This window comes from Manis javanica, chromosome 5 (assembly GCF_040802235.1).
Source record: "Manis javanica isolate MJ-LG chromosome 5, MJ_LKY, whole genome shotgun sequence".
In the NCBI taxonomy this organism is placed as follows: Eukaryota; Metazoa; Chordata; class Mammalia; order Pholidota; family Manidae; genus Manis; species Manis javanica.
In genome coordinates, this window is record NC_133160.1 from 13,041,233 (window position 1) to 13,056,449 (window position 15,217).

General features: G+C 50.3%; 1 protein-coding gene across 4 annotated transcripts in view; it reads right to left on the minus strand.

Moving 5' to 3' along the window:
• The window catches only part of CD40 (CD40 molecule), a 32,530-nt gene extending 17,751 nt beyond the window's left edge, over positions 1-14,779 (minus strand). The window contains exons 1-9 of one of the 4 annotated variants that reach the window (XM_017653412.3): positions 14,303-14,433; positions 11,160-11,238; positions 10,708-10,833; positions 10,303-10,449; positions 9,871-9,964; positions 7,810-7,871; positions 6,270-6,356; positions 6,135-6,163; positions 5,035-5,610 (exon numbers count right to left, since the gene is read on the minus strand). In XM_017653412.3, the coding sequence (XP_017508901.3) occupies positions 5,440-5,610; positions 6,135-6,163; positions 6,270-6,356; positions 7,810-7,871; positions 9,871-9,964; positions 10,303-10,449; positions 10,708-10,833; positions 11,160-11,238; positions 14,303-14,353 (846 nt within the window). In that variant the 5' untranslated portion in view covers positions 14,354-14,433 and the 3' untranslated portion in view covers positions 5,035-5,439. Of the gene's footprint in view, positions 1-5,034; positions 5,611-6,134; positions 6,164-6,269; positions 6,357-7,809; positions 7,872-9,870; positions 9,965-10,302; positions 10,450-10,707; positions 10,834-11,159; positions 11,239-14,302 lie in introns of those variants that run through there. The other 3 variants (XM_037006224.2, XM_037006223.2, XM_037006225.2) reach the window with 3 other exon arrangements.
• Between the last annotated feature and the right edge of the window lie 438 nt (positions 14,780-15,217).

Below are 15,217 nucleotides of genomic sequence, written 5' to 3' on the forward strand. Positions count from 1 at the left end.
AGGCCCCGCATTTCATTTCCCTGTCCCTCCAATACTATCCCTTCCCTGGGGTCCAGGGTGGGAGCAGTCCTCCAATAAGATTCACACACAGATTCTCCTCTGGACCCCTGGCTTCCCGGGTGGGAGGGGGACAGGAGGGGCAGCTCCAATCCTGATTTTATCCCAACAAACATTCCCGCCTAATTAGTATTCCAAGGAGAGCTGGCTCCACAGGCCCTGGGATTTGTTTGCCAGCCGGCCAGTTCCCTGTCTCCCCAGTTCGAGTGAGTAATTCCGTCCCTCCCAGGCCCATTTAAGGGAGTGAATAATTAGTTACATTCAATTAGGCCTCTCGCCACCGTGGCTCCTGCCTGCCTCACTTGGGGGCACAGGCGCACTAATGAGATGGCACATGTCTGACACAGGGAATGGGTGTTAAAGACAGACTTCCCCCAAGCCCCTCCACTGGGCCAGCGGTGTGGAGGGAGTAGAGAGGAGAGGAGAGGAGAGGAGAACCTCAAGGTGGGGTGCTGGGGATGAAGGCAGGAGCAGAGGGGAGGGGGAAAGAGGTGGACTGAAACCAGGAGATGGGAGAGGAGCGTACAGAGAAAAAGCAGGAAAAGTAGAGAAGGCAGGAAGGGACCCAAGAAGAAGAAAAGCAAAGAGAGAAGCCACCTGAAAGTCCATCAGTATGGAGCCCTTATATGAATCAGCCTCCAACTGTACAATGGAATCCTATGCAATTAAAAAGCACGTTGTCTGTCTATATTTATTGACAATGAGAGTCGTCTGCTATATACTGCTAATCAAAGAAGGCTGCTTACACAAAAATGTATGTATTAATGGCTCTAGTTTAAGAAATATTTTTGGCACAGGAAACAAGTCTGGAAGAACCTGTAACTGGTGGTTGGTGGGGGTGGTGGGGAGGCTTACAGGTGGTCTTATTTTTCTGTTTACTGCTTGGCTGGGGTGTGTGTGATGCACAGGTATGACTTCTGTAATTACCAAAACAGTCACACTGGTTCAGAAGAGAACAAGGGTGAGAAGGAATTGCTGGGAGAAGGGAAAAGAAGTGGTTGGTCAAGGAGCAAGGCAGAATGCAAGGAGGGGGTCCTGCAAGGAGGAGCTGCAAGGAACTAGCTGGGTGCCAAGGCCCAGCAGGATGTGCCAGCCAGAAGGGAGAGAAGCAGGGAGCCCAAGGGACTGGGGGCGAGGAATAGAAGAGCAGCTCCCCCACCCCCAGTCTCCCGCCCACTGGCCCGTCTGTGGCTGATCTTGCTGAGTCCCTCCCAGAGCCCATCTGCCCCCTGACAGGGCTCCAGGGCCCAGCGGGGCCTCTCCGAGGAGTTTCCCCACCCCCCAGACTCCAGGCCCACAGCGTGGGTGTTTTTTTTTTCTTTTTTTACTAATTAAAACCGTATCTCCCTACCCCTGGAGGTGGGTTTGTAATTTTCTGTGCCAGAATCACTCTGGGGGAGAGAAATCCTTCCAGGCAGAGTCTTTAATAACTTCTGCTGCCCCAGGAATCCTCTGCACGGCCCCTGATGGATTTAAGGGAAGGGTATGTGCATGCCTGGGGGTGGCTGGGACCAGGTAGGGGGTGGGAGGTAGGTGTCATAGAATTAAAGGGACATCAACACCCAGCCCAGTCCCAGTCCCAGGGTAACTCCTTCAGTCCAAGAGCTTCAGTGCCTCTCCAGTAACCAGGTGGCAGGGTGGAGCCTAAGGCCCCGGGGGGCTCTGTCCAGCCTCTAGGCTGGGGTGCCGGAGAAAGGAGACAATGTGCCTTTGACACACTCCTCACTCAGCTCCAGACCCTCCTAAGGCCTCAGTTTCCCTATAAATGAAATGAAACGGTTGTCCGCCATGAAGCTCCCAGTCTTTCAGTCCCAACCCTCTGAGACATGCTTTCTTGGGATCTTTTTTAAAAAACATCTGCAGCTGGTAGTGCTTAAACAGTGGGAGATTTCACGTGGGAATGTGGATTCCCAGCAGTATACAACTCTCACCCCTGCAGGGCAACCACCAGAAGGACTGATAGATGCTGCGCCCACGGAGAGGCAGAGCGTCTCCACTTTGCTAGAGTCTCTGCCATCCTGACTCCTGACGGGGCCTGCATCCCTCTCCAGCTCCTGCGCCAGCAGGTTTGCAACCCCTGCCCTGCAGGTCAGCTACTCTGCTCTGAGTTTTCCCTCTGTCCTGGAAGCCACACTGTCTTTTAATGGTGTGTTACCATGTGTCTGTTTCCCTACTCTCTGAACAGGTAAAAACCACAGGCTTTTGGGTCAGCCTGGTTAGATCCAAATCCTAATTCTGACTCTTCAGATGGTGGCACGTCATTTAGCCTCTGAGCGTCATCTGTAAGATGGCTGTTAGGAGAGATTGTGCCTTATGTAGGGCTGTCCTACAGACTAAGACATTGCATGCAGAGTTCTGAGCCCTGTGCCTAGCACATAGAGAGCACTCGATCCACTGAGTGCTGTCACTGCGTACAACCAAAGCTCAGGATGAGGCCACAGTAGGGATGCAAGCGATGCTTGTGAAATGAAGGAAACAGTGAAGAGGGAGCCCTGGGGAACAGATGAAGAGGCAGAATAGGAGTTGCAGGAGGCTCAGGCCAGAGGCGGAGAAAAGGCCTCAGAAGTAAGGGTGGGAATGTGGTGTGAGTTGGCAAAAGCCCGCGGCCAGGGTCTTGGATGTTACCTTGGCGCCACCTTCTGGCTGATAAATGACTCACACCCACCCCCTCCATCCGCAGGCCAGGGTGGACCCCTATACCCTATTGGGTTGTCTTCACTTTTTAGAATTGGAGGAACCCTAGAATTCCTAGGGCCCCAGCCCTTCATCCCACACCTGGGAGAACAGTGTCCAGAACCAGACAGTAATTTTCCCAAGGTCACAGAAAGTTCCTGGCTAAGCTCCATTAGAATCCAGAACTTGCTACAGCTGCCAAGAATAGCAATCCCTTCCCTTTGTCAGGGACACTGAGATGCACAAAAGTGTCCTTATGCGTGAGCTCTGCTGGCTCTAGGGGAACTTCTCTCAGAAGCAGCCTGTGACAAAGAAGGAATGGACGTAGTTTATTCAGGAATTGAACTCAAGAAGCACCAGTGGGTAAGTGAGGCAGGAAAGAGGAGGACGCCAACAGAGAGGGGCAGCTGGGGCTTCATCCTGTTAAGGCACCGAGGAGACAGTGTGGACCACACTTCAGATTTGTCCATCCCAAGGGCAAGGGAGCTAGGGCATTTATCCTCCAACTTTCATTCCTAGTTGGTTGAGAATATTCTGGAGCACTAACTCCTGCAGGTGCATCTCACCTGCCCCCGACCAGCACAAAGCATGTTTTTGGAACCAGGGAAAGCCCCAAGGCAAGTGTCCAAGTGCTTACAATAGGAAACTGACTGATTCTCTAGAAAAATGAATGCCACGAGCAGTCATTCTCAAAGTGTGGTCCCTGGACCAGCAGCATGGCATCACCTGGAACACGTGTTGGAAATTCTTGAGTTCCATCCCAGACCTACAATTGGAAACACGGGCGGTGGGGCTCAGCAATCTGTCTTTTAACAAGTCTTATTAGCAGTTCTGATACATGCTCAAGATTAAGACCCTCTAACCTGGGAGAAAACGAAGGATGTATCAATAGTATCTGCTATGGGTATTGACTCCATTTGCCAGATGAGGAAACTGAGGCACGAAGAGATGAAAGTGGCCCACCCAAGGTTACACAGATAATAGGAGCAGAGATGGGTCTTTTCTCTCTTGCCACCATACTACCAATAACAGAAGTGACCTATACTAGCATTTGGACTCTAGGTAGAGGATAGGGTGAGACCCCCCAAGTTCCCCTTCCCCACCACTGGGCTCCACTATCTAAACCGCACTTCTCCATCTGGTGCATCCAAATGGTTCCTGAGGCTCTTTTGGGAAGGCTGCCAAGCCAGGTGCCCCTGTCCTGGCTCCTAGCTGCCCTCACAGCCTCCACTGGAAACAAACCCTCCACCCCTACCCTGTAAAGCAGTTTCTTTTGGGGGACAAAGGTTGAGATCCCTGAGTTAAAGCAACCTGGCCTCATCTTCACCTTGAATCTTTGTACAGGGGCTTTGCATGGCTCTTGCTCCCTCCTCCTCCTGTCTCCAACCTTCCTCCCCTCCCCTCCCCTCTGCTCCCACTCCATCTGCTGCTCCTCCTGGCTAGGCTCCCCCTCAGTTGGCACAGCAGAAAAAGAGAACAGGGTGGTTTATTTTTATCCTAAGATATTGCTTGTGGCAGGGCGGAGGGGGGCACCATCTGACCAAGGAGCAGCAGTTCCTGTAGCAGTTGGGAGGTCAGGAGGAGGTGGCAGGAGCACCCCAGGAAGGAGCTAGAGATGTAGGTTCCAGACAACAGACACGTCCAGAAGCAGCACAGGACCAAGAGCGGGGAGCTCCGAGTGGCACCACCAGGAACTGCTGTGTGACCATAGGCAAGCTCACCTCTCGGGGCCTCCATTTTCACCTCTTAAAGGAGGGATGCAGGCCCTGCCTGCCCCATTTTTGTGAACAGGAATACAATGAGGAGAGCACATTTTTTTGTAAACCTGATGCCAAATGTGAGCACTCCACGAAAACCACCCTGGAGGGATAGGAGCCTGGGGACATTCTTATTTACCTCAAAAATAATACCCCTAATTCTGTGAGTCTGACAGCGAGTTAAACAGCTCATGTCACCCAGCTGTCTACCCCCATTTTTCTTTTTACGACGACTTTTTAATTATACAAGCATTATGTGAATTCACTCTCTCCTTTTAGGAGAAAGAAGTCTTATCTTCCATTAACCAACGCTTCTTCCCTAACCCAGACATTACAACTCTTTCAGGACCTGTGTTTTCTATGGATGCCTTCAGACCCCTTGGTATGCCTACATATATATGTGTAATTTATGTTTATGCACATGTCCATTGGGTGATACACCATATTGTTTTGGAATATGTGATTTTAAAGAAATGTTTCCATACCCATTATTCTGCAACCTGCGTTTTTTGTTTGTTTTTTCCACAACAGCATTTTTGAGATCCCATTGTATAAATATATCACAATTTTATTTAGCCACTCTCCTGTTGACGGACAGCTAAGTGGCTCCCCATAGTTCACTATCACAAGCAATGTTGCAGTGGATATCCATGTGCACAGAAACCACCAGGATACATCTCTGGGCACTGGACTTCTGGGCTGGAGGGTTCAGTGGTATTACTATGTGGCCCCCAGAAAAGTTTTGCCCCCATCTTTAAAAGTAAGTTTGAAGACCGAGTGGGCTCCAGGGCTGGGCGAAAAGTTCTTTGAGATGAACTGTTTCTGAACTGCAGGAGTGCAGGCGGGTGAGGGCCATGCCCCGTGCCCTCATGCTACCACAGGGGTAGCAGCTCCAGGCTCTCCGGCCACATGCCATTTGCCCGTGCTGCCATGTTCCCAGGCACACACAGCCTCACTGTCTCTCCTGCACCGAGATGCGGCTCTCTTTGCCGTCCTCCTGGGTGACGGGCTGGCATCCATGTAAGGTCTCCTGCACGGGGCCACTGGAGTCGGTTTGGACAGGAACTTCCTCTACATAAGTTGTCTCCATAGGACCCTGCCATACAAATTTAGGGTGCCGCGCCTGGGGCGCCAAAGCATGAGGTTACCCCCACCAACACCTCTGAGGACCCCTTCCATCAGGATGGGATCACCCACACCAAAGCCCTTTTCCCAAACTGAGGGTCAGTCTTGATTCCACGGGTGCCTCCTGCCCCCTGCTGGCCACACTGAGGGAGTCAAGAAGATTCCAGAGTAGGAGCCAGTGGGTTCAAGGAGTCACCCCTTCAGCCCCCATCCATTGGCCCCACACCAAGGCCCAAAGATGTTCCCCATGGCTTGAACACCAGGAAAGAACAGTAGATGTCAGACTTTGCCAGTGGTGCCAGGGTAGCTCTATGGGGAGACGGCTCTGGAGGTGACAGAGTGAAGACACAGCACCAGGGAGCGAACACCGGGCTAGGGCGAGAGGAGCCCATTCACCCCACTGCGGTTACCCACTGGCCATGGGCGGACGTGGGACCAGTTTTACTGCCATATAGACAACAATGAGTCCATCTTTCTTTCCATTTTGACAAAACTCTGAGCTGGTTCCCAGGGGAGACCTACCTTATTCTGTGGCTTCTTGGCCACCCTTCCTAGAGAGAGAAAAAAAAATGAGAAGGGGAATTGGTGAGGCCAGACCAGCAAACAGCTGTGCACGTCTCCCTCCCTCCCCCATCACCTCCCCTTGTGGCGACTCACCAATACAGGCAGACACCAACAGGACAGCAAACAGGACCCCCATGGCAACAGGGATCACCACCAGAGCCCTCATCCGATCCCGGAAACCTGGAGAAACCAAGACATCAGCAGTGGTTCTCCAGCTACAGCGGTTCTGCACCCCCAGGTGTGAAGCTGTGTGCCTTGCATACTCTAAAGCCCTCCATAGTGTCAGAGCTCATCCACGTCAGAGGATTCAAGCAGTGGTCCTGGGGAAATGCCATCAGCAGATGTCTTTAGCGTGGCCAGAACATTTTGAAAAAATATCTTTGAAATATTTCCCAACATTTTTAAATTGGGAGGTTGCATATTTAAAATCTGGATATCTGGTTTCTCTTAGAAATTTGGACGATCCAGCCCCTGTGGGCCAGCAGCCCCACCTGGCACCCATGGGCCAGAACTGAGTTCTGTCTTCACCCGCTTACCATGCTCCCCACCCCACCCTACTCTCTACCCCAGGCTGAGGTCCAGCATTCTTTAGGTCTGCACTGTTTGCTGCCTTTGTTGTAGAAGAATGGAGGGGAAAATAAAGGATTTCTTGTACCTAAGTCTCTATTCCCAGGGGGAAAATGCAAGAAAGACCCAGAGGTAGGGCAGGGACCAGGGCGAGGCAAGTGAGGCACTTGCCTGGGGACAAAATTTAAGCGGACACCAAAACACTCAGTAATCAAAAGAAGCAATAATTTAATGTCATGTTTTGAAAATTTGTATCAGCAAACTATGGCCTGTGGGCCAGCTGCCTGTTTTTTAAATAAAGTTTTATTGGAACCAGGGCCAAGATTAGGCTGAGGCAAGTGAGGCAAGGTCAGGCAAGTGCAGGGCCAGATGTTTTTATTTAAAATTTTGATATTTTGTTAATTATGGATTTTTTTGTATTAAGTTTGATTTTATTTTTAAATATTGCATCAAAATATTATTTACTTTGATTCCTGCACTTTTCCGGCATCCCCTTAAATATTGTGCCCAAGGCAAATGCCTCAATCACCTCATTTCAGTCTCAGCCCTGCCAGGTGTTAAGTGAATTTTTAAAAAAAAGAGAGTTAATTTTTCTTACCCCTGACCTTTTTCACTCATTAACATGACCTGCTTAGTCCGTATAGTTGAGCCTGTGATATAAGCCAACCTCTTCATTCTAAAATCAAAACTGAGGCCCTCAGAAGAACCAGTGTCATACCATGTAGGTACCTGAAGCAAGGGGTGGCAGAATAGCATGGATGGGGCACCTCCAAAGTGCAAGAATCCATGCCAGGCACTTATACCAACTCACTAAAGGGGGTGCTGTTATCACCCCATTTTACAGATGAAGAAACTGAGGCTCAGAAAGAGGAAGTGACTTGCCCAGGGCTCCACAGATTAGTGGCAGAGCTGGGATGTCACAACCCCAAACTGCCTCCTCCTCTCACATCACCTACCCTCCCTCTTTCCCTACCTACCAGAGGGGGGGATCTCTGCGTGCCTCAGTCTCCCCCTTCAGTTCCCCAACTTCCTAGCTTGCTGCCAGGGCCCATTCACCAGGACTCACCACAGACGGCATCTGTCTTGTCAGTCCCTGGCTGTAGCTGCACCAGGTTTTTCATCTCACAGCTGTGTTCATACATGTGTGCATACACACACACACACACACACACACACACAGAGGGAAAGAAAGAGACATAAGTTTTCCCATCTATAAATTTCCAATCCCAGAGGGTGACAGTCAACAACCAATAGGTCCAGGTTTACTGAGCACATATTATGTGCAATCTCCTATACTGGTTATTATGGGAATGACACAGACTCTGTCCTTATGGAACTCATGAGTGCAGAGAAAAGAGTATTACATATCTTGGAGGAGTAATATACAAGGGTCTCTAATGAGTGCCAGGTTTTGTGATATAAGCTAAAGTGAAATGGGAATGGTTCAGAGAAGAGGAGATCAAATCCACATTGGCTGGAATGAAAGATGATGAGGTCAGCGTAAGGCAGGGCTTCTCAACTTCGGCCCTCCTGATGTTTGGGCCATATAATTCCCTGTCATGGGGGCTGTTCTGTGTATTTAGGGTGTTTAGCAGAATCCCTGGCTTCTACCCACTAGGTGCCAGTAAAAGTCCCCCAGTTGTTACAACCAAAATGTCCCTTGGGAAGAAAAATTGCTCAGTTGAGAAACTGGTTTAAAGGTTGTCCAGAAAAGCTTCCCCGGGGAAGTAAGATCTGAGAGGGCCCTGAAGGATGTACAATGTAGAGCAGCAGTACACTCTAAGCAGGACAATGTGATACAGGGATTAGGTGGGTGGCATGCCAGATGTGTTAGGGAACTACGGAGAGTTTGGTCTTTAGAGCCAGATCACTGAAAATCAGTCATGAAGGTCTTGACTGGATTTGGCTAGTGAGTTGCATCAACATCCAACCAGAGGACCTAAGTAGTGAGAGGACTCAGTTGGCCAGAGAGCTCATAGGAGGAGAAATTACAGAAAAGTGCACAGCCAGGAAGCTATTGCCAGAGTCCAAATAAGAGAAGATGAAGACCTATTGCAAGGTGGTCCCACGAGTTGGGAGGAAGGACAGAGAAAGATATCACACACACACACACAAATCTAACATGGGAAAAAGAAAGAGGAGTTTCAAAGAAAGTACATGTAAGAGGAGAGGCTTACATGAGAAGAGGGCTTACGAGTTTATAAAACACTCGTATATAAACTTGAGTCTTTTCCTCAAGCCTTGTGAGATAAAGATCATTCCCATTTTCCAAACGAGGACACTGAGGCTCAGGTGAGGATCATGCCCTTTCTAAGCTGCAGTGAGGCTGGAACCCAGTGCTCTGAGTCTACGACACCAAGGTGCCTCCAGCTATCATTCAATGTTTATCAGTAAAGATTTATTGAGCACCTACTATGCATCAGACATTGTTCTAGGCATAAGGAATGCATCAGTAACAGAAAATAAAAGGCCAAGTCTACATCTAAGGAGTTTGCAATATACTGGAGAAAGGCAGACACTAAACAAATAATAAAGTACATATAGGATGCTACTATTTGCATGGAAAACATGAGTGTCTGCTTGTGTGTGCATTTGTTTGTATGCACATAGAATTTCTGAAAGGACACAGAACAAACAGTGGCCACTTCCAGGGAGAACTGGGTCACTGAGGGACAGGGGAAAGGGAAACATCACCATGGGCGCTTTGTGCCTTCTGTCCCATGTGCTATCTTGTCATCTGAGGGAGAGCATAGCTGAAGCCGTGGATATGGGTGAGATCGCCCATGGGAGGCAGGCAAAGTGATCGGAGAGTAGAGCCTAGAATGGCCTAGAAAACTGATTAAGGAGGGAGAAGGTACAGAAAAACAGTAGAAAGAAAGCAAGAGGGGCATCATGGTGCCCAAGAGCTTCACAGAGATCAAGAGGTGAACCATGTCTGTTACCACCAAGAAAGATCAGGCAAAAAAATGCTGAGAAGCGTCCATATGGGCAGCCAGGTCAGTCCCGAAGTTCCACAAGTGCACAGTGTGTGTGGGCATGGGGAGCAGGGACTGAAGGACAGGTGGCCAGATAGAATGGAAGTAGGTCCCATGCCCTGTTGGGGCAGGCAAGGGATGAGTCCTTATACCTTGTCCAAGGGTGACACTTTTCAAAAGCAGATGATATATTGGAGAAGTAGCCGACTGGGCAGGGTTCGCAGATGGTATCAGAAACCCCTGTAGCTGGGAGGGAGGAGGAGGCGTTAATCATCACAGTGGACCACTGGTCTGGCTCTCAGGGAAACCAGTGGGCAGGTGGGACAGGAAGAGCTTCCTGCTTTAAGCACTCTTCTCCAGCACACAGCACCCCTAACTGATGTGGCACCAAGGAAGGCTTCCCCCCTGCCCTCCCAAGGCAGATGCCCATTTTCTGGCACCCATTTCCTGCTCATTCTAGCGGAGATACTGATGTAGGCTGGTCCCTCCGCCTTCAAGGCTAAGTGCCCACTGCCTGGCCCCTCGCCTTTGGCTCTCAGCTCCTCTCTCCTGCCTCTAGAGCTGATTGCTGACAGGCCACTTACCCATCTGTTTGACCCCCAGGCCAGGGGGGCACAGACTGTGCAGGGTGCAGCTCTCACAGGCACTGTTGGTACAGTGGTGGCCTTCATCACATGTGCAAATGGTGTCCGTCTGCAAAGTGCCCTCCATCTGAACTTGTAGCCCTAGGTCTGAGCAGAGGTGCACAGGGAAGATGGGAACCTTTTACTGGCCATGCCCAGGGCCCCACTCTTCCCACTTCCTGCTCTTTTTTTCTTAGACCCTCTTCCAGGTGCAGATGGAAATAAAATAATTTAACCACCAGTACAACCCAGACTCCAGCCAATCGGAACAGACCCTGACTGTAAAAAATAATGACTGCATTGTCAGGAATGAGCTAGAATTATCAGCCCAGCTCCAAGCGCCCCCTTCCCCAGCAGCTCACGCACTGGGGTCACAGTATTTGTGCTGGTGACAGTGTGTCTCTCTGTTCCAGGTGTCTACGAATTCGCCTTTACTGCAAGGGAGGCATTCTGTGTCGGTGATCTTCGTGCAGTCATTCACCAATTTCTCTCCTGGAAAACATCAGGAAATGGGCAGCTCCAGCAAGCTCAATGAGTCAGACACTCATCAAATACTGATCAGGCTGGGCTTTAAGGCAGGGGATTCAAAGATGACCATCTTGGACCCTGCTAGCCTTCATAGTCTAGTTGGGGCCATGGAAGAGCTAGGAACTGTAGTCCTGGATAGAGAGGAAACCCAGAACATTTCTGACAGCAGGGCAGGGATGGGAAATGCCAGGGGCCGTTTAAGACTGGAGTTTATAGTTGACACACAGGATCTGCATTTGCCAGCAAACCAAGAAGGGGCCCACTATGGGGCAAGAGGGTTGGCATCTCACCTGGCCGGCACAAATTACAGCACTGACTCTTTGTTAGGTATTGGTTTTCTCTGCATGCAGTGGGTGGTTCTGGGTGGACCTAAAAACAGAATTGGGCAGTTTGAAGGGATCTTGATATCTCTCCTATAGTCTCCTTGGCAAGAAGGTGAAAGTCGGCCAGGACAGAGGTTAGAACCTAAGTGGAAGTCCAAAGCAGAAAAATGAAGCCTGAATATTACTTGGTGTATTTGTTTAACTAAACTGCCAACAGATATGATCATAAAAGCACCCAGAAAATCATTCTGATATTTCACAAAGCAGTTGTTCTGGAACCTCACAATATTCTCTGAACTAAACAGATCTTCCTTTTGGCTTGACTCCTGAGTCTTTCCTCTTCCCAAAGACTCAAAGCACATGAGGACACCAGTGCCTTTCCTGGAGTCCTGGTCTTTGTCTGGCTGGAGCTACATTTAGCATCTGGGCTGTTCCCTTTATTCTTCTGCTCCTCAGTCCCTTCCCCCTCCAAGTTTCATCATATTTTCTCTCTTCAGCCCCTCCCTCCTGAAATGCCAGGATTGTGAATCTGGAAGAATGAAATCCAACTCTTTTGCTTTACAGATGGTGAGGCTAAGGACCAAGGAGACGGGGTCACCTGCCAGGGTCACACAGTAATAGCATCCAAATGAAAACTCAGATCGTAGCACTCCCTCTGTCCATTAACTTAGCTCACACCAGCACTATTTTTGCTACATCCAGGCACCACCCATGCTATTAATTACTTCTCGTTAATTTAAATACATTCATTTGTAAACCTTATATCATTGCCTTGAGAAAAGAACTAGTATCACTTCTCATAAATAAAAGGTAACCCTAAAAATAAATTCAACAGGAACAAAACAATGTTATCAAACCCCAGCTGGTTGCTTTGCATGCTGACAGCCCTCCACCCCAGGACTACTCTTGATTTTTATTTAAAAAGAAGGATTAGCAAACAGAGAGATATTAACGATATTCTAACTCCCAAGGCTTCCTCTGTGGAAAAAATGAAAAGAATTTAAATAGAACTGTAAATGGAATCTATGACATTTTGTTCTGTGTTCATGTGGACCTTAAAATCATCCTGTTCTTTGGAAACAGCCAGTGAAAAGAACACAGGTTTGACAGTCAAACAGCTTGCGGCTCCAGTCTCGACTTTGTAGCACTTGCCTGTTGTTTTGCTTCTCTTAACCTCAATTGCCACATCTCTAAAATGGGACTAATACCTGCCATTGGGGCAGGCAAGGGATGAGTCCTTATACCTTGTCCAAGGGTGACACTTTTCAAAAGCCCCCAGAGATTAGGTCATTTTAGATAAGAAAGAATATATGCATATGGTCTGGCACGATGTCTAGAACATAGTAGGTGCTCATAAAATGGCAGTTTGAATTGTCACACATATGTGAGTTTCTGCTTGGATGATGAGCACCCTGGCTAACTGGTTGGCTCAACAGGATCCTACCTAATTGTCAGCTCCCATTCAGCCTGGTGGGCAAAAATAATTATGGAAATGCATCTGTCCCCAAATGGGGAAGGAAGTAGAAAAGGTGCTGCTACCGCCCCCACAAAACAACACACCATCCTGTAAAAGTCTTCCCTGCAATGCTGTGGACCTTCCCACCACATTCCCAAAGCAATGAAAGTCTTTTATGCCATTTTCAAGCATGTGAGAAATATAGTTCCCCTCTGAAAGTTTGTCAATTCCCCAGCTCCGATTACATTCCATAGCGCCCATCCTTCTGACCCAAAGCTCAGGACTAAGGCTTGGGCAGGCAGGCTCAGGAATCAGACATGTAAATTCATACCCAGGTTCCATCTGAGAATTTCAGCAAGACATTTGAGGCTCCCTCTGAGCCTCAGTTTGCTCATCTGTATAACGGGGGAGAGAAATCAGACTGAGAATACTTGTAAAGCATTTTGCCCTGTGCCTGACACAGGAAACTCTCAATAAATTGCCCCTATTGTTGTCACAGCTCAGGCTCTACCTGGAGCCGAAATTGGGATTATGCCCTTAAGAAGCCCAGACCACCCTTCACCCTGCGTCCAAGGAGGCCTCTTCCCCCACTCCCACACCTGTCCCCAGCTCCTTTCTCTTTCTGCCTCCCTTCCCCAAACAGACATTCATTGCTTAGAGTGAAAATGAAAGTTCTGGGACTAAAGAGCTTCCCCAACCCTCTTCTTCCCTTGCTATCAACAACCCCCACCCCGTGGGTCATTCCCGCCTAGAGTTCATGACAAAAACGACAGCCCTTAAAAGTAGGGAGAGGCCAGAGGGGCTGGGATGAGAGGGTCAGGTACTTGGGGGGATTCCCGGCCTCCAGAATGAGGAACTACAAAAATAATTTAAACAAAAAGTGAGTCAAGTGTGGGCTTCTGAAACTCCCGGAGACATGCTTGGTTGGGCATATCTGAGCCCTCTGGTGCCTGGAGAAACCCCTCTTCTCCTAACCCTTTCTTGGGTCACACGAACTGTTCATCCCCCCCAGGAGTCCCCTATATCATAAACTCAGGAGGCAGACACCCAGACTTGGGTAGTCCTCCTAGGTTGGCTCACCCAGGATTTGGGGGTGGGGTGGCAGCGTTAAAAGCTCCTTGCCCTCTCAAAGAAGTACCTGAGCCTCTGCACCTACCCCTAGCTACCCCTGGAAGAGGGCAGGCCCAGCTGGCAAGGAGATGATAACCACTCAGAAAAGCTGGTTTCTGTCCACAATGGGAAAGGTACAGGAAATCGGCCAGGCCCGCCCCTTCCCTTGGCCGGCCCCCCTTCCCGCTTCAAAACCCTTCACCATCTCTGTGGCCAGTCTCTAAGGCAAACCCAGACACCAGCCTTTTGACCAAATAAAGGCTTGAGGCTTCCCAAATCCCAACCCCATCCGGGCAGTCCAATCACTTTTCTTTCAGTGCCCCCGCTATGCGCCCTCTGTGGGCTACCGGGGACCCCAACTCGGGAGGAGAGAGGCAGCCGGCCTCATTCAGCCAGGACCCCGAGTACCTTACCCACCTTCCACCCACCCTCCTGTCCCCCAAAATCAGCTAGGAAAGGTCTTTTCCCAAAATATTGCTTCTCTTCCCATTCCCCACTCTCAAATCCCCAACTCTCCCGTTGGGTCGGAGCAGAAACAACTCACCGCGGTCAAAGAGCAGGCCCAGAGGAAACACTGCAGAGGCAGGCGAACCATTGCGAGGTGAGAACCCGACGGCGGGAGCAGGGGCGCTGGGACTGGGCCTGCAGAGACGCCCCTGCCTCGGCCCGTGACCCCGCCCAGGGAAGGGGCGTGGTCTGCCGGGACCAATCGCGGCCTGCCTGGCTGCGGGGCAGGGCTCCCCGCGATGCGCTGCTCCGGGATTTCCACAGGACATTCCCAGAAGCCTAATTCCCCTGGGAGTCTAGGGGCGCGCTTGGGGGTGGTCCCAGGGAGAGCCCTTCCACCTCGCCTCCTAGGACTACAAAGGCCAACCTGAAGAAGGCAAAGAGCCAGCGGCTTCCCGGGGGCCGAGGCAGGGAAGAGGGATCCCCACGGCGCGGGAAAGACGCCACAGGGACCCCCACGGTTCTCCCTCGCCGCCGCCGGGAATCGCGGCAGAACCGAAAGCGTCCCCACCGCAGATGGAGAGGCCGAAGGAAGTTCCCCCATCCCAGAAAACGGGAAGGCCACAGCCGGGTGTGCGGAGGAGGAGGGCTGGGGAGGCGTTTCAAGGAAAAGTTTCCCAGCTTAGTTTCGCTGTCTTTCAAAGGAAATTCCCTCGGGTGGGTGCAGCAACCCATCCATCCGTGCATCCATGCGACCCCACCAGATTCTGTTCCGTCCCAGTTCCCATCTGGCGCCTTACAGGCACTTAGAGTAGATCAGCCTTCCTTGAGATCGTAGGACCCCTTGAGAATCTTAGGAAACTCAGGACCCTCTTTCTGCAGAAACAGACACACCTCAGTGCCTGCGTTTCCCGGGATACCGGCTCTCCAAGCCGTTCTTGCACTAGTGTCAACACTCTGCCCTGCAGCAGGAAACATTTGGGTTCTAGTCCAGGCTCTGCCTCTCATGAAC